The sequence below is a fragment of the Ursus americanus genome, chromosome 6 (genome assembly GCF_024610735.1).
Source record: "Ursus americanus isolate L20-20 chromosome 6, mUrsAme1.1.p, whole genome shotgun sequence".
NCBI classification, from domain to species: Eukaryota; Metazoa; Chordata; class Mammalia; order Carnivora; family Ursidae; genus Ursus; species Ursus americanus.
The window spans coordinates 52,747,101-52,772,138 of NC_142132.1; the positions used below are offsets into that span (position 1 = coordinate 52,747,101).

Below are 25,038 nucleotides of genomic sequence, written 5' to 3' on the forward strand. Positions count from 1 at the left end.
TGTGGGCTCTCCTATTCACTTATTTTCACAGATATTTGAGAAGTGAGCCACATTGTAGTCATCATGGAATATCAGATTCTAGAAACATTGCTGCATAGCACTTGAAAAACTCTGATTCCAGTTATTAGGTGCCCATCAGAGTCACTATGTAGTAGAACACCTGAGGTTATAGGCATTAAACTAAAAAGACTAGAACTCTACCTTATTGATTAGCTTTGTTTTACTGATTAGCTTTGAAACTTGTGCTTCCCCCGAAGAAGTACTAAGCTGTGAATTATTACTAAAAGAATTTATGGATTTTCCCCCATTATATTTCTGGTTTGCCCCTGCTATTAGTTTCACATACTTCAAAGGTCTGCCCCTGTTTTCCATCCCTCAAGCTCCTACACACACCAGAGAAGAGAATATATTTCAGAGCTTAATTGAATGAAGTCATTGCCATTGGTTCTGTAGTAATGGACCTGCCAGCTTACTAAGGATTCAACCTACTTCTTACTGAGTATTTGCCAAGTACTAGGCATTTTACCTATCTTTTCCCTAATTATCACATCTGGTTGGTGGATAGAATTTCTGCTTTTCAGATGAAAAATACTTTTCTGAGCCTTTGTTATTTGCCTGAGATCACACGGGTTCAAACCAGGACTATCTCATTCCACAGTCCATATCTTCCTACTAACGAGCCTATTCATTTGCCACTCCTTATTCTCCATGATTTGAATAGGCATAAGGGTTTGGGGGAAACAAGAAAACCAGTGTTGCTAGACCCTGGCCTATAGGGAGATGGCTAGAAAGGTAATTTATGGAAGTATTTTATGAAGCATTTTGCCTTGAGTACTAGGCAAAAAGTTGGGTTTATCCAGTTGACAGTGAGAAATCACTGGTATTTTGTGAGTTGGAGGAATGAACATATGAAGAAAGTGCTGTTTCAGGGTGATTAGATACTTGTAGGAGCATTAAGTAGTAGAAATGGTGTAATTTCCTTCCACTGTCAGGCAACAGTTGAAGAGAAGTCTAGGGTTTGCAATGAAAAGATGCCTTATTGGAGCAAGATCAGCATAGTTACACCTCTGAAAGGGTACCCAAGAAATTGGTGACATTAACCACAGATAGGGAGGGAGACTGGAAGACAGGGGTAGAGGAAGAATCTCCTTTGTGCTGTTCATATATTACTGTTCATAATAGTCATATATTTAAAAAATTAAATGTTTTTTAAAACTCTAAAAATAATTAGATGTTTTAAAAAACTAAGCAGAAGATTGAGCAAATGATAAGATTGGTGAAGGCATAGTGTATATAGGAGAAGAAAGAAGACTGTTTTATCTTTTCAGAGGGCCATAGAGGGAACTCAGGCAATGGGATTGATTCCCGGCAGGTGGATTGAAAGACAAGGCAAGGGAATACCGTGTTACAGTGTGTTGCCCTGTAATCATGTGTTACCCTCATCTGTGGCCTGTCAGCACTTGATACCTAGCATTAAGGGACGACTCCAGAGGAAGCCAAATTTTCCTTACCCCTCTTTCTACTCCAGCTGCTTTTTATTTCGTTAACAGCTTTATTGAGGTATAATTTAGACCATAAAAGTCACCCATTTTAAGTGAACAGATCAATGACTTTTCATAAATTTACAGAGTCATCACTGCCATCCAGTTTTAGAATATTTGCATCACCCCAAAAAGATCCCTCATGCTAGCTGGGTTTCCGCCCTTGCCCCCAGACAACCAGACATCTTTTTTCTGTCTCTACAGATCTGTGTCGTCTGGACATTTCATATGAATGCATTCATAAAATAATGTAGTCTTTTGTGTCTAGCTGCTTTTACTTATCATGTTTCGAGGTTTATCCATGGTGTTGCTTGTGTTCGTAGCTTACTGTCTTTATTGCTGAATATACTAAACGGAATTCCATTGTATGGATATACTACATTTTGTGTATCCATTCACCACTTGAACATTTGAATTGTTTCCAGTGTTTGGCCATTGTTAATAATACTGCCATGAATATTTGTGTACAGGTCGTTATGTGAACCTATCTTTACATTCCTCTTGAGAAAACTGCTAGGAGTAGAATGGCTGGGTTGTATGGAAAAATTGAGTTTAACTTTTTTGTTTTTTATGAAAGCACCAAACTGTTTTCCAAAGTGGGTGTACATTTCCACAGCGATGTATGAGAGTTCCAGTTTCTCCACATCTTTATTAAAACTCGTTATTGTCTGTCTTTTTGACTGCCGTCATTCTAATAGGTATATAGTGGTTTCTCATTGTGGTTTGAATTTGTGTTTCCCTAATGACTGATGATCCTGAGCATTGTTTCATGAACTTATTAGCCATTCATATATCTTGTTTGGTGAGACGTCTATTCAGATACTTTTTAAATTGTGTTATTTTTTTTCTCATTATTGAGTTGGAAGAGTTCTTTACATAGTTCTGGATACAACTCCTTTTTCAGATATATGATTTTTAAATATTTCTCCCAGTCTGTGTTTTGTCTGTTCTCTCAGTATTTTTTTTAAGATTGATTTATTTATTTTAGAGAGAGCAAGCAGGGGGAGAGAGAGAATCCTGAAGCAGACTCCATGCTGAGCACGGAGCCCAATGTGGGGCTCGATCCCAGGACCCCGAGATCATGACCTAAGCCAAAATTAAGAGTCAGCAGCTTAACTGACTGAGCCACCCAGGTTTCCCTGTTCTCTCAGTATTTTGAAGCACAAAAGGTTTTAATTTTGACGAAGTCTAATTTATCAGTTTTTTTATTTTATGAATTGTGCTTTTGGTGTCGTATCTAAGAACTCTTTGTCTTACTCGAGATTATGAAGATTTTTTATGGTTTCTTCTAAACATTTTGTCAATTGCTTTTAGTTTTGAAAGACAATTCTAGGGGCACCTGGGTGGCTTAGTTGATTAAGCATCTACCTTGGCCCAGGTCATGATCCCAGAGTCTGGAATTGAGCCCCGCATCCAACATGCTCCCTGCTCAGTGGGGAGTCTACTTCTCCTTCCCGCTCTACCTCTGTCCCTCTCCCTGCTCATGCTCTCTCTCTCTCTCAAATAAATAAAATCTTTAAAAAAAAAAAAATTCCCTTTGATGCCATGCTTAAGGGAAGATTATTTCCTTTGACTACTGTTCTGCAGGTCAAGTCACCTGCCAATGGCTGTGCAGAGCTAATGCCTCCCAGTCTGAACACCTCGACTTGCAGAAAGCACATCCTCCCACTTTTCATCCACAAACCTCATGTTATAGTCTTATTATAGCTTTCTTGCTAGAGACCCCTCTGGATTTTTTACAAAGGTAGTTACAAAGGAATAAGAATTTTGTGACTGGCATCATCTTTTCTTTAAGGAGACCTATCTAAATTGTAAGCTGTATAAAATATCTAAGGCCCATGTCCAAAGTAATTTCATTTCTCTCACTGTTCTTAGCATAGTGCTAAGTTGTTAGTAAGTGCTCAATAAATATTTTTATTATATCTATATAGTAAAAGGTAAAACGTTACATATTTCAGTTTAATAATGGCATTAATATGATTTGTATCCCAGTTTTTCTAAGTCAACAGATGAATAGCCATTCAGTTCAGATTTTCTCTGTGTCCTTAAATAATTCTCAGCATGACTACTCTGGCCTATTGTATTTGATGTTTCACAGTAAATTTACTAGCAAACATTTGAGCTTGTTTGTCAGAGTGCGTAGCATTTCCTGTACCATGTGCTTTGTTTTAGGATTTTTATGTTAATCATTTTTAAGTGTATAGTTCAGTAGCAGTAAGCACATTCATTCATTCTGTGTACAACCGTCACCACCATCCATTTTCCCTAACTGAAACTCTGTACCCATTAAGCAATTCCTGGGGCACCTGGCTGGCTCAGTCCATAGAGCTTGCAACTCTGGATCTCAGGGGTCGTGAGTTCAAGCCCCATGTTGGGCATAGAACTTACTAAAAATAAAAAAATTTTAAAAAGAGCAAGTCCCCATCCTTCCCCCCAGCCCTGGCAACCACCATTTTACTTTCTGTCTCTGTAAACTTTAATAATCTAGGTACCTCATATAAGTGGAATCATAGAGTATTTGACCTTTTGTGACTGACTTGTTCCACTTGGCATAATGTCTTCAAGGTTCATCCATATTGTAACTTCTGTCAGAATTTCCTTCCTTTTAAAGGGTGAATCATATTCCATTTTGTTTATACATTCATGCATCAGTGGACACTTGAGTTGTTTCGACCACTGCATGTCTTTTGATGGAGGGGAAGAGAAAATGGTATTAGTGTATCCAACCACAAGCAGGTGGTATTGTAGAAGCTATACTTCTGATCCAGTAGAATTCTCCTCTCTAAGGTTGATTCTAGCCTAGTGTTTACATTGGATGGCATACTAAGGCATTCATATAAGGAATACGTCCTATCTCTGGATGCTCTAAGTCAAGGCCAAGAGAACGGCCTCAAGTTAGGGAAAAAATATTTACTATAAGCCTCCCAGTTCACTGCCAAAAATTATGGAGCTCTGTACATAGTAGGTAGTCCATAAATATCTGAATGCATACTTAAATACAGATGTACCACTGTGCATAATTGCCAAAAACTGGAAACAGCCCAAATAGAATGGATAAAAAAATTGTGGCATATTCACACAACAGAATATTAACAGCAATAAAAATTAGTTAACTACAGAATGCAAAACATAGACAAATATTAAAGGGAAAAGCCATATATAATAGAACGCATACTGCATGATTCCATTTATAGAGTTCAAAACAAGCGTAATTGAACTGTTTCTCTTTGAGGATGCATAAATAAATACGTAGTAACACCATTTTTAATTTTTTTTATTTTTTAAAGATTTTATTTAGTTATTTGATGGAGAGAGAGAGCACAAGCTGGAGAAGCAGCAAGCAGAGGGAGAGGGAGGCATGCTTCCCGCTGAGCAAGGAGCCCTCTGCAGGGCTCGATCCCAAAACCCTGGGATCATTACCTAAGCCGAAGGCAGATGCTTAACTAACTGAGCCACCCAGACAGGCCCCTATAGTAATGCAATTTTTTTAAAAAGGCAAGGAAGGAAATGAATCCACTAAAAGTCAGAATAGTGATTAACACTGGGTAAAGGAGCTTATGACTGAGACGGAGCATATTGAGGGGTGAGACAAAGGCTTCAGGGATGCTGATGATAGTCTGTTCCTTGACCTCAGTGGAGGTTCTGTGGGTGTTCGTTTTACAGCAGTTTGTTGTACATTTATGTTTTATGCAGCTTTCTGTATGGTCATCATATTCCACAATAAAAAGTTTTTTAACTTCTATTATTCTAAGGAAAATTAGAAAAGATTGTGTGAATAATCATACATACAGTATTTTAGCTCTTAGTTTGATGAATTAAATGAGAAAGATGCCACTGACCCAGTTTGGAGAGTACCAGGAAAGAACCATATATTATCAGTATTGAAGTTTCCTTATTACTAAATTCCCCGTGTGGATCCCAGGGCTCTCTAGTTTGGGGAAATGGAAATTGGAAGAGGGGCAGCCCTCAGCAGAGGCCAGTCAGCATTGACAATGTTAAGGACTTGATATGCTTCATTAAAAGCATTCAGCTCAGCTTCTCGGCAGTGTTACTCACTTCTTAGAAACTGTATTCATTTCCATCACAGCGTGATGTGTGGGAAGTGGGAAATAGTCAAATAGGACAAATCCTCCACCCTGTAAGGAGACTCCCTTGCCCCTAGTTATACGACTACTCTCTCTCGAGCCATCAGAGGAAGTCAAATCAGAGATCAGCAAATCGCAGGAGCAGCTTTTGAAAAGAGCTTCTTCATTCAGAGAATTTCATCCGATTAAAATTAAGTGGCAAATTGCTTCATTAGTAGCTTTTAGATTGACATAATGAACAGCTTCCCAAGTGCTTGGGTTCTGCTAAATTCTCAAACCATTCCCCTGTATATCACTGACTTTGGTGTTTTGTTTTGTTTTTTTTAATTAGCTTAAGCCTCAAAAAGCTTAGCTGGCCTAAGGGTTGATTATTAAAATGGAAGTCCTGACTCTAGTCCAACTTGTTAAGATGTATAACATGTAACAGATCAAGGGGCTAAAGCTCATTTAGGAAATATCATAATAGATACTGTGACTAATTGGAGGGCACAGTTAGAAATATTTTTATTAAAGATATCCAGCCATCACTGTAAACAGCTTCATGTCAGATTTTACATGGGAGCGGAAAGCAATGAGCCAGCTTGCCTTTCTCAGTGTAAAATTCTAGAGTTGTGTTCCCTTGTTGTATACAGATTTGGCATTCCTTGACGAATTTATTCAGTTTCTGTTCTAAACAGCATAAATTTCTAATTTATAGATATGAATAACTGCCTACTTCTCTGCATTTTGTGCTGCTTTTTGTTACAGGTTCCTGCCTTATCTTGCTGTCTCTCTTCTTTCAGGGTCTGACATTTCAGGAAGTGGAGAACTTCTTTACTTTCCTAAAGAATATTAATGATGTAGACACTGCATTAAGCTTTTACCATATGGCCGGGGCATCTCTTGATAAAGGTAATGAAACCCAAAAATTTTTTCTTGCGGGTATAAACATTGAATCTGTAATGTATTAAGTGACTATCCCTCCTTAACAATAATATGTGAGTTTTTCTTGACATTTTCTTTGGTTTGTTCTGTTTGTTGCCATTGTTGCATGAGCCTTATATTTCACCCTGAGAGACCAAGCTCAGCAAATGTATTTTCTTGTGCCAAAGGCTGTGGTCAAGGCAGATGCCCATCTTTAGATACTTTGGAACTTCTCTCACTGGAGCCAGAGTCATGACATATTTAATGTGAAGCTGAAGTCTGTATGCATTTCAATTCATTCCTCGGTGGGAAGCAATAGTTTTGTTTATTTCTTGTGTTAACGTGGCTTTTTGCTTTGTTTTTTAGATAAAATCATGGCTTAGAATAGCTCCCCTGCCCACCATTGGCTTACTTTCTACAAATTCTGTTCCACTTAGTACAGACAATGTGAGAGAGTAGGGGAAATGAAAACATTATTTTCCCCCAATATTTTATTATGAAAAATTTCGAACATTGAGAACAGTTGAAATAATTATTCAGAGAACATCCATATATGCACTTCAATTAACATTTTTCTCTATTTCCCAGATAATATATCTGTGTATATGTTCATCCCTCTATCAATCTCTTATTTTTATGCTCTTAAAGTAAGTTGTAGACATAAGGCATGTCTCAATACTTCAGCATGAGTACTAACTGAAGTTCAGTATTTCTTTAAAGTTCCCTTGTGCCCCTTCATAGTCTGTTTCTGCCCCCATGCACCGAGACAAACTTAATCTGTGTATTTTTCCACCATACATTAATTTTGTTTGTTCTAAACTTCCTACAAATGGAATTATCCAACGTATAATCTTTTAAAGTTTCTCTCAGTGTATTTTTGAGATCCATCAATGTTGTCATGTGTGGTTTGTTCCTTTTTTGAGAAGTAATTTGTTGTGTGAATACTCCACAATTTGTTTATCCATTTCTCTCAGTGTATTTTTGAGATCCATCAATGTTGTCATGTGTGGTTTGTTCCTTTTTTGAGAAGTAATTTGTTGTGTGAATACTCCACAATTTGTTTATCCATGTTTCCAGTTACTGGCTATCTTGAATAAAGCTGCCATCAATTTCTTGTTAGTCTTTTTGAAGACACGTATTGCCGTTTCTCTTGGATAAACTCCTGGGAGTGAATTGCTGGGTTCACAGGAAGGTATTTAGTTTATAAAAAAAAAAAATGTCAGTCCCTTTTTCACAGTGTATTACATTCCCACCAGCAGTGACAACAGTTCATGTTGTTCCACATTCTTGTCCATAGTTGGCAGTATTCTGGGGTGTATATAAAGACATCTCGTTATGTTTTTCTTTTGTATTTCCTTTTTTTTTTTTTTTAAGATTTTATTTATTTATTCGACAGGATAGAGACAGCCAGCGAGAGAGGGAACACAAGCAGGGGGAGTGGGAGAGGAAGAAGCAGGCTCATAGCGGAGGAGCCTGATGTGGGCCTTGATCCCATAACGCCGGGATCACGCCCTGAGCCGAAGGCAGACGCTTAACCGCTGTGCCACCCAGGCGCCCCCTCTTTTGTATTTCCTTAATGACTTCTGCTATTGAGCAGCTCTTTTGTGTTCTTGTCATTCACATATCTTCTTTGGTGAAGTGTCTGTTGAAATCTTTTGCCCATTTTTATTAGGGTTGCTTATCTTATTATGCACTTGTTGAAATTCTTGATACATTCTAGGATACTAGGCCTTTATCAGATACATATATTGTGAATAGTTTTCTAGACTGTGACTTGCCTGTTCACTTTCTTAATGGTGTCTTTTTCATTTGCAGAAGTTTTCTTTAATTTTGATGAAGTCTAATTTATTGAATTTTAATTTTTTTATTATTACTTTCTGGGCCTTATAAAACCTTTATCTACTGCCAAACTGTGAAGATATTATTTTATATTTTCTCCTACAAGCTTTAGAGCTTTAGCTCTTACATTTCTTGTATGATCCATCTCAAATTAATTTCTATATATGGTGTGAAATAGAGTATTCCACATGGATATCTGGCTGTACCAGCACCATTTGTTGAAAAAGCCCTCCATTGGTTTGCTTTGGCACCTTTATCAGAAATCAAATTACCTTTTAAGTGTAGATTTGTTTATGAGCTCTCTAATCTGTTACACTTACCTATATGTCTAGCTATGTGTGTATACCCATACTCAGTCTGATGATTGCTATAGCTTTATAGAAAGTCTTGAAGTGTCAGGTATTATAAATCTCTCAACTTCATTCTTCTTTCTCAAGATTGCTTTAGATATTTTAGGTCCTTTGTATTTCCACATAAATTTTAGAATCAGCTTATCACTTTCTATGTAAAAAAAGAGGTGGGATTGGGGTAGCTGGATGGCTCAGTCAGTTAAGCATCTGCCTTCAGCTCAGGTCATGATCTCAGGGTTCTGGGATCAAGCCCCACTTTGGGCTCCTTGCTCAACGGGGGGTCTGCTTCTCTGTCTCCCTCTGCCCCTCCCCACCTCATGCATTCTCTCACTCTCTCTCCCAAATAAATAAATAAATAAATAAATAAATAAATATCTTTATTAAAAAAAGAGGCGGGATTGTGATTATAGTAACACTGAATACATATTAATTTGGAGAGAATTGACATATTAGTGATATTGAGTCTTCCAATTCATGAGCATATTATATCTCTCCATTTTTTTAGATCTTAGATTTTTCTCAGCATTGGCTTTGTAGTATTAAGTAGTATACAGGTCTGGCACATATTTTTAGAAATTTATGCCTAATCATGTTATGGTTTTTATGCTATTATAAATGGAATTTTGTTTCATTTTCCAATTATTTGGTGCTGTTATTAAAATACAATAGATTTTTATATATTAATCTTGTATTCTACAATCTTGCTAAATTCACTTATTCTTCTAGCTGTTTCATAGATCCATTAGGATTCTCTATGTAAGCAGTTGTCACCTGCAAACAGTTTCACCTCTTCTTTTTTGAGATTCATGCCTTTTTTTTTTCTTGCCTTGTTGCACTTGTTGAATACAAGTGGTAAGAGAAGGCATCCCTGGTTCTTGACCTCTTCCTTATTTTAGGGGAAAAGCATTCCATATTTCACCATTGAGTTGGATATGAGACTATGGATGCCCATTATCAGATTAAGGAAATTCCGTTCCCTTCCTAATTTAAAAAAAGGTTTTTATCATGAGTAGCTATTGAGTTTTGTAAAATACTTTCCCTGTGTATCTATATAAATGATGATATGACTTTTCTTCTTCACTGTGTTAATATGATAGATTACCATATTAAGGGATATAATTATCCCTTATTGTCCTGAAATAAACCCAGCTATGTAATAATGTATTATTAGGCTTTTTATATACATTGCTATATTTGATTTGCTAACATTTTATTAAATATTGAGGGGTATTGGTCTGTAATTTTCTTTTTTGTAATATCTTTTCAGGTTTTCTATCAGAATTTACTGTTCTCATAAAATGAATCAGGGACATTTTTCTTCTTTATTTTCAGAAAGAGTTTGTGTAAGATTACTATTCTTTCTTTCTGAATATTTTGATAGAATTCACCAGTGAAACTATCTGGACCTATGGTTTTCTTTGTGGGTAGGTTTTGGTAATTTAATTTCTTTAATAAATACACAGGTATTCAGAGTTTATGTTTTATCTTGTGTGAATTTTGATAAGTTGTGTTTTTTTAGGAATTTTCCCATTTATCTAAATTATTGAATTTATTGAAAGAAAGTTGCTCGTAATATACCATTATTATCCTTTCAACATCTGTAGAATCTATAGAATCTGAAATCAGCTCTTTTTCCCCTAACATTGGTGAATTACAGCTTCTATCTTTTTTTTTCTTACTTACTTTACCTAGGTGTTTGGCAGTTTTGTTAAACTTTTCAAAGAACCAATTTTTGACTTTGTTTTCTGTATTTTTTTTCTACTTTTCTGTTGTTATTTCCTTCTTTCTTATTTGCAGTATACATTACTTTCTATTTCTAGCTTCTTTTGATCATACTTTACCTACATTTTCTTTTTTCAAAGATCTTATTTATTTATTTATTTATTTGAGAGAGAAAGAGCACAAGCTGGGGGAGAAGCAGAGGGTGAGGGAGAAGAAGAGAGAGAGGAAGAAGCAGACTCTCTGCTAAACAGAGAGCCTAATGCAGGGCTCCATCCAAGAACTCCGGAATCATGACCTGAGCCGTAGGCAGATGCTTAACCTACTGAGCCACTCAGGCACCCCTTACCTACCTTTTCCAAGATAAGCTTTTGAAGCTATAAATTTATTTGTTGGGGTTTTTTTTAAGATTTTATTTATTTGTGAGAGAGAAAGAGAGAGAGCACAAGCAGGGGGAATGTTAGAGGAAGAACCAGGTTCCCTGCTGAGCAAGGAGCCTGGTGTAGGACTCAATCCCAGGAATCATGACCTGAGCCAAAGGCAGACACTTAACCGACTGAGCCACCCAGACGTCCCTATAAATTTATTTCTAAACATGGTTTTATCTGTGTCCCACAAATTTTGATATGTTGTATTTTGATCATCCTGTTTGAAATATTTTCTGATTTTCTCTGTGTTTTCTTAGGTGACCCATGTGTTATTTAAAAGTATGTTTTTAAATTTCCAAATAGTGTTTTTTCTTGATATATTCTTGTTTTTTATTTCTGATTTAATTCTATACTAGCCAGCGAACAGACTATAAAATTTCACTTCTTCAAAATTGATTGAAACTTGTTTTATGGCTCAGCATATGGTCAGTTTTTTAAAGACTGTTTCCATAATTTGAAAAAAAAATGTGTATTCTGTACTTTTGAGTATGGTGTTGTAAAAATTTCAGGTCAAGGTGGTTGATAGTGTTCAGATCTTTTATGTCCTTACTGACTTTTTTGTCGAGTTGCTCTATCAATTAGTGAGAGAAGGATGTCAAAATCTCCACATATCGTGCTTGCTTCCACAGCACAGGTACTAAAATTGGACCGATACAGAGAAGATTAGCATGGGCCCTGCACAGAATGTTATGCAAATTCTTGAAGCAAAAAAAAAAAAAAAAAAAGAAAAAAAGAAAATCTCCACATATGATGTGTGTATTTGTCTGTCTTTTCCTTTAAGTGATGTGAGTCTTTGCTTCATGAATTTTGAGCTCTGGTATTAAGTGCATACACACTTACTGATTAGGATTATTATGTTTTCCTGATGAATTGACCCTTTTATCATTATGAAATGTTCCCCTTTATCTTTAGTAATATACCTTTTCTTGAAATCTACTTTATCTGATAGTGGTATAATTACGCCAGCTTTTTTTATGGTTATTATTTGCATAGTATGTCTTTTTCTGTTTTTTATGTTCCACCTGTCTGTGTCTTTAGATAAGTGCATCTCTTCTAGACGTATACTTGGATCTGGTGGCCTTTTAGGTGTATCTCTTTGCATTTCATATCTTAATGGTTTCTCTAGAAATTATAACATTTCACCGTTCACTTAAAGTTAATATTGTGCCACTTTCAGTGAAATATAAGAACCGTGCAGTCAAGTAGTTCCATTTACCATCACCCTATGTTTTATGCTATAGTTGTCATTTGTGTTTCTTCTGTATATATTATAATCCCTATAATGCAATATTAGGATTGTTGCTGCCAACAGTTGTTTTTTTTTTTTAAGATTTTATTTATTTGACAGAGAGACACAGCGAGAAGGGAACATAATCAGGGGGAGTGGGAGAGGGAGAAACAGGCTTCCTGCCGAGCAGGGAGCCCAGTGTGGGGCTCGATCCCAGGACCCCAGGATCACGACCTGAGCTGAAGGCTGACGCTTAACGACTGAGCCACCCAGGCGCCCCTCAACAGTTTTTCTTTTAAGAAATTAAGAGAAAAAAATAATCTTTTTTACTTACCCATATTTACCATTTACTTCATTTTTTCCTGAGTATCTAGCTTTTTATCTGGTATCACTTCTCATCGGTCTGACTTTTGTCATTCCTTATGGTACAGACCTGCTAGCAATGAATTCTCTTAGACTTCGGTTGATCTGACAGTGTCTTTATTTCACTGTTGGGTACTGCAATGTGTAAGTTTTAAATCTCTCCAAAGCACTGACTGAGTTTTTATAAGCACAATCTTGTTTATTCAACACTTTTCAGTGGATTCCTTAAGATTTTCTAATATAAGATGATGCATCTGCAAATAGAGATTATTTTACTTCTTCTTTTCCAAACTGGATGCTTTTACTGCATTTTCTTAATCCACATAGGTTTTTTTAAAGAACAGATGCTTGTTTGCTTGTTTGTTTATTTAAAATAATACTTCCTCTGACCTTTGTAGAATCCCTTGAAAAAAACTGATGGTATCATAGAGGTTATGTATGTATGTGTAATATCACAGGGTTATTTGTCCAGAATAGCTTCAGTTCTATTGCTCTGTTTCACAAAACGAATCTTTGACAGCATCTGAAAATCCAAAGATATAAGATTTAAAGTCATCATTTATTGTAAAAACAAAATTAATAAATATATATTTGCATACCTTTTTTTTTTAAGATTTTATTTATTTATTTGACAGAGAGAGAGACAGCCAGCAAGAGAGTGAACACAAGCAGGGGGAGTGGGAAAGGAAGAAGCAGGCTCCCTAGCGGAGAAGCCTGATGTGGGGCTCGATCCCAGGACTCTGGGATCACACCCTGAGCCAAAGGCAGACGCTTAACGACTACGCCACCCAGGCGCCCCTGCATACCTTTTTTGAAAAGCTCAACTAAAGACAGAATTGCTTTAAAGAACAATTATCTTGGATGAATCACTATGTTAAAATTACAGGATGTATAAAATAGAATGATTCAGGGTAGTGGTGGCAAAGGAAAGTGCAACCTAGTGGTTTAAAAAAAAAAAAAAAGACAGTGTTTCTTTCTAATGACTTCAGGCCATTTCCTGGGATGTTTAGTCTCCATATAATCCATGCCTCATTATCCTTGCTAATAGAGGCAGTGTTAAAAATTATACAGTCATATCTGACATCCAAATATATGTTTGGCTTTGAGATATATGATACTTAACATTTGTTTTGACTTCCTGGTTTGTTTTATCTATGTAACTTTGGATTCCCTGGGTGTAAAACGATAGATATCTAGGGGAAGCTGGCCTAGATTCATACTAAGTAGCAGGGAGAAGCCAAGTGTATTCATTTCCTAGGGCCGCCATAACAAATTACCACGAATATGGTGATTAAAAAAAAAAACACAGAAATGTATTCTGTCACTATTCTGTAGGCCACAAATCTGAAATCAAGATGTTGGCAAGGCCATGCTCCCTCTGAAGGCTCTAGGGGAAAATCCTTCCTTGCCTCTTCCAGCTTCTCATGGCTCTAGTCACTCCTTGGCTCATGGCTGCAGAACTCCAGTCACTGCTTCTGTCTTTACATGGCCTTTCCCTCTGTCTCCCCATGTCTTTCTTCTGTTTATCTCTTAAAAGGATACTTGTCAGTGGACTTACGGTCTGTCTGGATAATCCTTAGCCCAGATCTCATCTCAAAATCTTTAATTTAATTACAACTGCAAAGACCCTTCTTCCAAACATAGTCACATTCATAAGTTCTAGGGGTTAAGATGTGGACATATCTTTTAGAGGGCTACCGTTCAACCCACCACAGTAACCAAGAACTAAATATCACCCATAAGTAGTCCACCAAGCAAGACCAAAATGGGAGGCAGAGGGGAGAGTGAATTTAAATTACTTTGAGAATACTTGTATTGTCTGTTTAAAAGCTTAAATTATTCTAAAAACCTAATTATGCTATTTACCTGGGTAACTTCTATTTATCTTTCAAGTCTCACTTCAAATGTCACTTCCTCAGAGAGGCCTTCCCTAACTACTCAATATAAATTATAAAAAACTAACTATATTGTCTACAGTTCTTATAATTTTTTTTTAAAAAGACGCATTAACCTAAAATCCTCTGCCTTCACTGTTGTCATCAATTCCTAGCCATAAATTAGGGACAAGGGCTTTAATTTCCACAAATGCGGCTAATTGGGCAGAGCAGAGACCACTAACTACAATATTTTGTGTATAGTAGGCCCTCAATAACTTCCTAAGTTATTTACCACCTATCCAGGAGCTAAAAAAAAAAAAAAAAATACGCATTAGGCTGATTTCTTGCTGCCTCACTCCCACATTCATTTCTTCAATAAATCCTTGTCTCTACTTCCAAAATATATCCTGCATCTGACTCCATTTCTGCATCTCCCCTATTAAAGCCCTAGTCTCTCTACCCAGGCTTAGGGGGTTCCATATGTCATGGTCCTGTATACTCTGAGTTCATCAAATACCACTTTCTTCCAAGGTGTCTCCATTCTACACTCTCTTTGTTTATATTCTATTTCTTTTTTTTTTTTTTAAGATTTTTTATTTATTTATTTATTTATTTAACACAGATAGAGACAGCCAGTGAGAGAGGGAACACAAGCAGGGGGAGTGGGAGAGGAAGAAGCAGGCTCATAGCGGAGGAGCCTGATGCGGGGCTCGATCCCATAACGCTGGGATCATGCCCTGAGCCGAAGGCAGACGCTTAACCGCTGTGCCACCCAGGCGCCCCTCTTTGTTTATATTCTAAACATACCAAGTTCATTTCCACGTGAAGGCCTTTGTTCTAGCTGTTCCTTCACCTCAGATGCTCTTTCCCATGATCTCGGTGTATTTGGGCTCCCTATAATTCGGGTCTCATATAAATCACTTCCTCAGAAAGACCTTCCCATCCTAAAGTCACTCCGTCACCCTGTGTGTCATAGCATTTGTCACTACCTGATATTTTCTCATGTGTTTATTATCTGAGTCTGCTTACTAGCATGCTTATATGTCTTGTTCATGGATATATTCCCCACACCTAGGACAATCCCTGGGATACAGTAGACACTTTATAAATATTTGACCAATAAATGAACAAGTGAATAAACATTTTTGATGGATTAAATAAGACATTGGATCTCAAGCCAATAACACTCACCTTTCCCAGTAGACCCAGAGAACAAACTCATGCCATTAATTCATTATGTTCTTCTGTAACCCCTATCTTTTAGACTTGACGTTAGGTCACCTTTTGCATGCTCAAAAGGGTGATATCAGTATTGTGAACTATTCACACGCTAGCATGTGCCTGGGAAGACTGGCATGGGTTCAGTTATCCTCGCTGAGTTCCCTCACTCTGCCAGATGTGCCTGTCCTCTGCAGCCTCTCCTTGCACTTTCCCCTTTGCTTTCAAACCTTCCTAATCCTGACCATCCTACTAGTGATATTTCCATTGGTTTGAGTTCTACCCGAATTCTCCCTCTGCAGAATCATGGGATTTTTCTGCTAAGAGGAATCTTGGAAGAGAGGGAAAAAGTGTAGTGGTTAAGAACACAGGTTCTGAAGTCCTGTTGTCTGGGTTTTAAGCTTGGCTCCATCATTCACTGGCTGAGTTGCTTTGGGCAATCTCCGAATTTAGTCTCTATGTTTTTAAAATCAGGATCATGATACCTAAGTCATAGGGTATTAAACTTGTGCCTATCATGTGGCGACTGTGTGATAAATGTCAGCTGCTTTCATTATGTTGATATAAACCAGGTTTAGTGTGGTTCATCCGTTTGTTCAGCCAGCAGCATAGGTACTGTGCTGGGTTCTACCCTCAAGAAGCTCACGGTCTAATAGGGGAGAAAGAGAAGAATACAGGTTGTTCAAGTTTGGTGTGATAAGTGCTAATTAGAGAGAAGATGAAAAATGGAGCCTCTACCCCGTACTAGGGGTGGGGACAGAGTGGGGCAGGGGTAGAGACAGAGTACTTCTGTCTGCCTTCTGCTCTCAGTCTTGGTTGTCTTCATTTTTCCCCAAAAGGTTAGGACCTTCAGAAATTGGCACAGTCTTTTAGAGGCCCTGGCATGGTCTCTTCCTTGGCTATTTTAGAGCTTGCAAACCTGTCTTTAGACATAATTTAGCACAGAATTTCCCAAACAGCATTGTGAAGAACACTATTTACTGCAATATGTTAATGGTTCTGTGAGTTAAAAAAAAAAATGTTTCATGGTTCAAATAAGTTCAGAAAATGCCAGGTTATACAGAATTTCTTCCTGCAGCACTACTCCTGCCAACTTTTTAATATGCTAATGTGCGTTATTAATCTCCGAGAAAGCCATATAGTTCTCAAACTTGATTTGCCCCAAAATGTCTTTTAACAACTTAAAGAGCTAATGTTCTTCAGAACAGTTTGAGAACCCAGGCAGGTGGCAACTACAGATTTCCCATATGACAGCATGATCCAATCCCTCCAGAGTACAAATAACAAAGTTCACTGAGGCTCTTTCTTTAGTTTCTAGTGGCCCCTGTGAGAATAACAAACTCCCAGACAAATGTGAAATGTCCTTGGAGAATTTTGACCATTTGAAGAAAGAACCTTCCTCCATGAAATAGTGTATATTCCCCCTATAGGTCGTCTCTTGTTTAGCACTTAAGAGGAATTGGTTCTGTGGCTTATTCGTACACATACAGGACATAAACTTAGATATATAACCTCTCAAGTGCTGTCTGAATGATTTACCTAGTCTGAAGAAGGTAATGGAAAACTGAACACAGCTTCCTCCCTGATGGCATCCTTTAATGGAAAAGTTAGAAATTGAATTGGAGCTCTAGAATGAGCTATTGTTTGTATAACTTAGAATATTCTTATTTTTGTGAAGAGAATAAAAGGTTTCCAGGTATGGTGAGGCCCCATTATAAAGCATCTCAGGGTATTACAGATTTGGTAAACTTGTAGGTCCACTTGTGTTCCCTGTGTTCTTTGAATGGTAATACAGGAAAATAATCTGGCAAATGTAGTCCATGGCCTTTAATACTCAAGCCCCAGCACAGGCTTGCTTAGGTTGAAAATTGTAATTTATGACATGATTGTCCTTAATTTTTTATAGTCATTCTATATGCACAGTTTACCTTCTTGTCTGACAAGGCAAGAGAATAACCAGCAAAGCCTGTGGTATAACTCCTACGGGATGCTCTCATTACACCCCAGGTGTTTTTTCCTAAAGTATCAGTCATAGCAAATTATCTGTATTGCCTTTATTTCTGAAGTGACCTGGATGGCATAGATGACCTTTAAGAATCTTTGTGGCTTTGAAATTTTTCGAGTCTCTTATTTTGAATGAGTAAAGGGGTCTTCGTCTTTTGGTATTTAGGTCCCTACCGGGTTGTTGGGGAAGTTAGAAATTAGTAATAGAGTAAATTCTAACACATAAAAACTGCTGTATTCTGAACAGTTATCTGTAACAGACAAACTGCCACCCTCTCCTGAACCCTAAGAATGCCATAGCATTGTCATTTGGAGGACTGTGAGGCCATCACACATCTGGAACACTAATAGCGACTATCTTTCATAGCAGCTTCTGTATGCCAGGCATAACTCTAAGTGCTTTATGGACATTATCTCTCTTAATCCTTGAAACCTGAAAGGTAGTTGGTATTATCCCCCATTTTGTGGATGAGGAAATAGAAAATAAAGCAGCTTGCTCATAGTTACACAGCTAAGCAGGGAGAGCCAGGATTCAAGCTCCAGCCTCTCTAATCCCAAAGTCTATATATTCCTTCCACACCATCATGTTGCCTCTTGATTTTTCCCACAATGCTGCTGGAACTTGAAAATATTTGCTGAAACACAATCCTGAAGGCAATGAAGGTTCACCATTTTGAACTATCCTTTTCAGTAGCTTAAGAAACACAGGCTCTAGGCTATTTCTTTCCAGTTTCCTTTGGCTAAGAGTAGACCATTCTTCGGGTGAGAATAAAGTCCTTTTGGCAAACGATGGTGTTTTGGAGTGAGTGCCCTTCTCTTGAATATGAACTATGACATGACATTTCCCATACAGTTGTCTCTTCTGTTCAGGGCCAATTTCCACAGACACATTCTGACATCTGTAGTGCATACCTTATAGTGACACAGACTCAGAGTTGTCATCTAATCTAGCTTCTGATCCCACATAGGAACGTCTTCGTAGACACATCTGTGTTCTTCACCTTTCTAATCCTGTTACTCTTTGTGAAGAAACCAACACACAGAAGCCTAAAGTCACTTAAATAAGGTCATGTAACAAGTTGGTATCCCTTTAAAGGATACCACGGAACAGAAGAAGATGTGTATATACTGAATGGTCCATTTCTCAACATTGAAACATAGGATATATAGACGTGGACCTCTCAGATTCTGGTAATCAAGATGTTCTTCACAACCTCTACTCATTGGTGTAGCAATGTTGTGTTACACTTTTAGATACTGTCCTAACATTTAGCATTTTTTGAGAGTTAGCTATATGCATGAAATTTGTAAATATAAATTTTGGTTTCAAACTCAAGTCTGAGTTTGAGTCCCTTCTACTCACTAGCTTTGTGGCCTTGAACAAATCACGTAAGTTCTCAAAGCCTCAGTTTCCTGGTCTATAGAATGGTAAAATAGAATATTGCTTCAGGGTTATTGTGACAATTAATGAGAGAATACTATATTAATATACCAGATGGAAAGTATGATTATACCCAGATGCCTGTTCTGGTTTTCAGCCCCTGGATACTGTCTTTCCTCTGCCCGCTTATCTTATTAAGGAGCTTATAGACTGGAAACAAGCTATCCCAATATGAGAACTTAGAAAAAAGTTATTAAACAAAAGTAAGAAGATTACCCTAGGACCTCATGGGGCTTACTTTTGTTCTCTTAGGAAGTAGTATCTATTGCTTTTTTCAGTCATTTTTGAGATTGATAGTAGTTCAGAAGTTATAAGTTGTTTGCACTTATTAATGAGGAGGACTGGAGCTTCGAGCTTCTCCTGTTTCATCATTCGTCCAAAAATTGTTGAGATTATTGCTTTCAGAAGGCATTATCCTTATTTAAACTCACTCTTCCTAGGAATATCTAACCCCTGTTAACATCTCAAGTGTCCTCAGCATTCAAGGAGGAGTTGTCACTACACCATAAACTCTTGAGGACAGGAACCATGTTTTCCACATCTTTGTGTCCTACTCTGATCCTAGAAAAATTCTTTATATACAGTAGATGTTCACCTAATGTTGCATAAACGAGTGAATTAATTTAGACATGGTCAGATCCAGGAAAGGATGGTTAAATGCTCTAATAAAAGCCTAGTGTGAGGGGAAGAATGATACAACTACGTCACCTTCCCATGTCATTAGTTTTCTTGACACCGTGGGCTAGTCACAACTTCTCTGACCCTCAGGTTAGAGTGATATTAAATATCTCCAAAGGTTCTCCCAGATTTGAAATTCTAGGACTATAACTAAATCAGCTTTTTTACTGAATGTAGTAATGTTTGAAGGGACATATTATAGCCTAAAGTTATATCCAGATTTGTGTGAAAATGAACTAACTTATAATTATCAGATATATTTGAAGTCAGAGCAGCACTGTTGAATTCCCAAAAGTAGGGTGGCAGTTTTATTTTCTTAAGAAATTTGAAACTTAATTAGACTTTGTCCGGTGTATCTAAAGATCTCATTTATGGAGTTTAGTACAATAATTGCAGAAGACCGACAGTTCTATAAAATGTACCTAAAATGAGCGCAGCTGTGTATGAAGTACGATTTCAGGAACCTCAGAAGGACATTCCTTCTCCATAAATACCTTCTCCACTTAGCTTCCTTGCTGCATAACAAATTACTACAAATTTAGCAGCTTAAAACACCTGTTACCTCAGGTTCTATGAATCTGGGCACAGCTTAACTGCCTTCTCGGCTCCGGTCTTTTCTTTCTTTTTTTTTTTTTTTTTAGATTTTATTTATTCATTTGAGAGAGAGCATGAGCAGAGGGAGGAGCGGAGAGCAAAACAGGCTCCCTGCTGAGCAGAGAGCCTGATGTGGGGCTCAATCCCAGGACCCTGGGATCAGGAGCTGAGCCAAAGGCAGACGCTTAACTGACAGAGCCACCCAGGTGCCCCTTCTCTGCTTGGGTCATAACAAGGTTTAAAGTATAACAAGTGTCCGAAGGGCTCATTCTCGTCTGCAGTTCAGGGTCCTTTTTCAAGCTCATTTAGGTTCCTGGCAGAGCTCAGTTCCTTTCAGTTGTAGGAGTTTTCCTTGCTGGCTGCCGGCCAGGTATCACTGTCAGCAGGTCGCTGCAGTTCCTTGCCGTGTGGCCCCCTCACAACATGGCAGCTCACTTCTTCACAGCCAGCAGGAGACTCTCTTTCCCCGGTGTGCTGAGTTGCATTCTTTTATTATGTAATTGTAATCATGGGAGTAACTATCCCATTACCTTTTTCATATAAAGTAACCTAATCACAGAAGTTGTATGCCATTATATTCACAGGTCCTGTCTGCACAGATAAATATATATACACCAGAGGGTGGGAATGTTGGGAAACATCTCAGAATTCTGTCCGCCACACCAGCCATAATTCACACCTTTACATTTATTCTTTGAAGGCTTCTGAAAATCTGGACATTTTAACTGATTTAAGCCATGTTATCTAAAAAATAACATGGAAGTCATAAAATTTTAGTGTGAGAAGGGAGCTTGGAAATAATTGTATTTAAACCCTTACATTGGTTTTGACCTCTTCGTTTACACATGAAGAGAATCACTTGCTCAGATCACAGGTAGTGTGACACAAAACTGAGACCAAAGATTTAGGTTCACTGACTTCCACACCATTGTTCTCTTTGGTTCATGGCAACCACTGCTGCTAGAAGAACCTAGAGAATTACATAAGGGATTCCGTGCTTGTATGCGAAAGCAGAAATGGGAAAAGTCACAGCAGAAATGTATGAGAGAGCATCCCCCAGACAGCCATAGCATGAAGGCAGGAGTAGGAATGTCACAAAGATGTGTGGGAAACAGGTTATATGGGGGGAAAGCTCCTATTTTATAAATTTTTTTAAAGTTTGTGGGAGGCAAGCCCCTGTGCTTCAGTTCATCATTGCATTTTGTAAAAACATTTATACGTGAAGAGGAATGTTGGCCAGAATTCCATTCACTTAAGACAAAGTCATCAATGTTTAAAGTGATTCATGATGAAGTCAGGGAAGCTCAAATTCTGAAAGAAATGTTTGCTTTATGAGGCAGTTTCTCTGCAGAGACCTTGTTTATTTTCCCAAATTTAAAGTCGCTTAGCAATTGTAAAGATTGATTCTGACTCAACTACATTACTTGGAATATATTGTGATTTAGTAAAATTATATAAGTGCCCCAAGGAGGGAGAGAGCTGCTCTGGGGATTCATGATTACCAGTGGGAGAGAGAGGTGGGTGGGGGTAGGATAAACTGCCCAAAATCCACATAAATAAATACATAAGGACAAAATGCAAAAAGGATCAGAAAGGAATCCCACCAACTGGGGAAGAATAGAAATTAGTATTTATTGCAAGCCCTGTTTCTTTAGGGACTTCAAGGTTTACTACCCTTAGAAGCCTCTTAAGCTTTGATTAGACACTTGTAAAGGTGACGAGTATTTAGCCTTTACATTATTTCAGCAAAGCCTAATTTTAAATAGATCATGCTCTCCCCTTAGCTATGAGATTCAAATTCTGTTGAACCTGGCAACTATAGGCCACCAAGGAAGAAATGTTCTAAGGGAAGGGGGAATAAAAGGTACTTCTTCCTCAAGATTGAGGTTGGATAAATTAGGAACTGGTTAAATAAATGATATAGCCTGTTGGTAGAATACTATGCAGCTGTTAAAAAAGACCTGTTTATGTATGGGTATGGAATTCTTTCTAAGATATGTTGTTAAATGAGTAAAGCAAAACCCATATATTTAGTATACTACCATTTTTGTGGGAAGAAATGAAGAATGAAAAATTTGATTTTATATCCCTATTTCTGGAGAGACTGGAGCTATTGGTTGCCTCTGGACAACTAGGTAACTGGGGGTTAAGGTTGGGAAGGATACTTCAACCCTTTTGTACCATTTGAGTTTTCAAACAGGTGAATGTACTACCTAATGAGAAACAGCTTTTTCAAGTAAAAAGAATGAGAACTTAAAGAGTCAAGGAGGCAAAAACAAGTCAATATGGGAAATTGGTTTTGAACTGTCTTTGTTATAAAGATTTCCTTGCAAAGGGCCTCGACTGGCCCCCTGTAAAGTCTGTCCTGATGCTCTCGCCAGCCCCTACACCTTCGGTTCTAGCTTCCTAGCCAGGCATTAGCATCCCTTCCTGCTTTCAGTACTTTATTCAGACTGACTCCTCCACCCCTGACCGCACAGCACCCACTACCACACAGGCAAGGGTCTGGAGTAAGTGTCTCTTTCATCCTTTAGAGTTCAAATCCAAAATGTGCGTCCTCCCAAATACACTATCCCACTGTAACCCATGTGTGTCTATTAATAGGTCTGATATTTCTCAATCTTAATGATACATATGGTCTCTCCCACTAAACTGATCATTCTCTGGGTGTGTCAGCTGAAATCACTACCTAATGGTGCTGATAGAAATGTTTGCCTTTTGTGGACAAAATAGGATGAGGATTTTTGATGAAGGCAGATATAATCATGGATAATGGCAATAAACCTTACTATAGATCAGTTTGTACTAGATTAAGCATGTAAGCCCAGTGAAGCAGTCATCTGGGATGATGCCCTGAGGTTCGGGAAACCTGACTGCAGGTTTTCTCTGTGGCATGTACCGGTATTTAGAAGCCAGGACGACCAGCATCACCTCTGACAAGTGGGCAGCCTGAGTGCACAGAGGAGGTCAACCCGCCCGCAGCTTAAAAGTACCAGGCAGAACAAGGAATTGTTATCATTTTCATTATTAGTATACTGCTTTGCTCTTGGCTCCTTAAATTGCTAGTTCCCTTGAATGCTGTCCTTCCCGCCTCCACCGCCCCCCAGAATCAGGTTGAAATGTGTGTGCTGTATCAGCCAAAGTACCTTGGAAGAAGATACAAAAGAAAGGACAAGTGCTCTCCAAAGGAAAATCCTTCCCCCTCTCCCCACCCCACCCCACCCCACCCCCAGAGCCATCTAGGGATGGACTTAAGAAACTAAGACATCAGTATCATAAGCCTTTCCAGGCTGAACCAGAAATGTCTTCCCTCACTTAACCTTGGCAGTCACAAGCCAGCTTTCCATTCTCTCTGCTGCAGTCCAGGAAGGCAGAAATAATCACATGGCCACACAGCTAGAGACCGTCAGCCCAACTTGGCGTATCACCTTTTCAAACACCTTTGCAATTAGCAAGAGACAGGCAGCTCCTAACTGGGTCACTCCCGCTCTCAGTAGCTGTATCTGTGCAACGGAGGCAACTGTAGGAAGAGTTCCCAGGGCTGCCTGTGTCACATGTTTTTCATTGGGTTGCAGTTTAATAAGCCTTTTACGTTGTCCCCGAAATTGTCAGTGTAAGTTCCAAGGGAATGCTAATGTCTCCCAACATACAGGACGATCAGCTCTGTGATCCAGCTACAATGCTGACTCCTGACTGCCTCCAGCTTTCCCATTAGTCATCCCTGCCCACTAGCACGGAGTATTCCCCGATTCGGCTTCTCTTTCACCTGAGCTTTCTCTGTTGTTTAGGGGGACACGTTCATGGGGGATCTAGTATTGTCCATATAAGGGTCCAAGGAGAGCCCAGCATGCATAGGGGAAAGATCCTTGGCCTCTAAGTCTGGAGACCTAGATTCTAGACCCTGGTCTGCTGCCAGCTAGCTGTGTGACCTGGGGCAAGTTATTAACGTCTCTGGATTTCACTTTCTCTGTGGTCTGTTCTAGTTCTAAGGGTCTCTGATTCCAAGTGGGTATCTGGGCTCGTATCCCTCCAGAACTCCCCCTTCTTCTGTTTGACTACTGTGGTAAATAATTTTATGTCATGTAGCTTCTGACATTATAGTCCCACAGACTCAGCATATGTTCTTTCTACTGTTGAATTCTCCAGTTACAGACCATGCCAGAGAGTAAACTGGGGACCTGGCATGACTCAGATTCTGCCTGGACTTTCCAAAGCCGAATGCTACCACATTTTTAAGAACCAGTTGAGCCCGCTTCTACAAATTCTTGCCTATCCTAATATAGTAGAAATCACCCGATCTCATGTCCATCTGTTGTTCAGGCAGCCCGACCATATTTGTACCAAAGAAATATGCAGGCCTTGGGGAACCTAGACCTTCTCCAGGGTGACTTCATGCTCCACGTAGACATCTTTCAGATGAGAAACTAGAATCCCAGCCATCAATCAGCAACCTCAAATGAGAGAGACCCAGATTCTAGTACCAATACCTGGTCTACATGGGAAGGTCAAGACCTGGGCGGGGCAATGAGGGGGTGGAGGGGCTGGTGTTCTGCTTGCTGTGATTTAATTATGACTTTCTGATTCAGGGATGTGGAAGCAAATATGAACGAGCCAGCGCTCAGGACCAACTGTCAAGCCTGTGGCTTGTAATCTACTGTTACCCTCCTTGTCCCAAGAACTCACAGTTTGACAGCTCACCAGCTAGTGAAATATTAGTTTCCTCCACTGCTCTGATTCATACCCTGGGGACCTGAGGATCTTAGACAGGGA

At 38.6% G+C, this 25,038-nt stretch overlaps 1 protein-coding gene and 1 non-coding gene across 5 annotated transcripts in view; both read left to right on the plus strand.

Moving 5' to 3' along the window:
• Window positions 1-25,038, plus strand: part of MICU1 (mitochondrial calcium uptake 1) — a 233,748-nt gene that overhangs the window by 200,155 nt on the left and 8,555 nt on the right. For all 4 annotated transcript variants that reach the window (XM_045783578.2, XM_045783582.2, XM_045783581.2 and 1 more), the window contains one exon: window positions 6,409-6,517. In XM_045783578.2, coding sequence (XP_045639534.2) covers window positions 6,409-6,517 — 109 coding nt within the window. The remainder of the gene's footprint in view (window positions 1-6,408; window positions 6,518-25,038) is intronic.
• LOC123783164 (U6 spliceosomal RNA) lies at window positions 11,479-11,584 on the plus strand. The gene has a single exon (XR_006777144.1). It is a non-coding gene; the product is annotated as a U6 spliceosomal RNA (small nuclear RNA).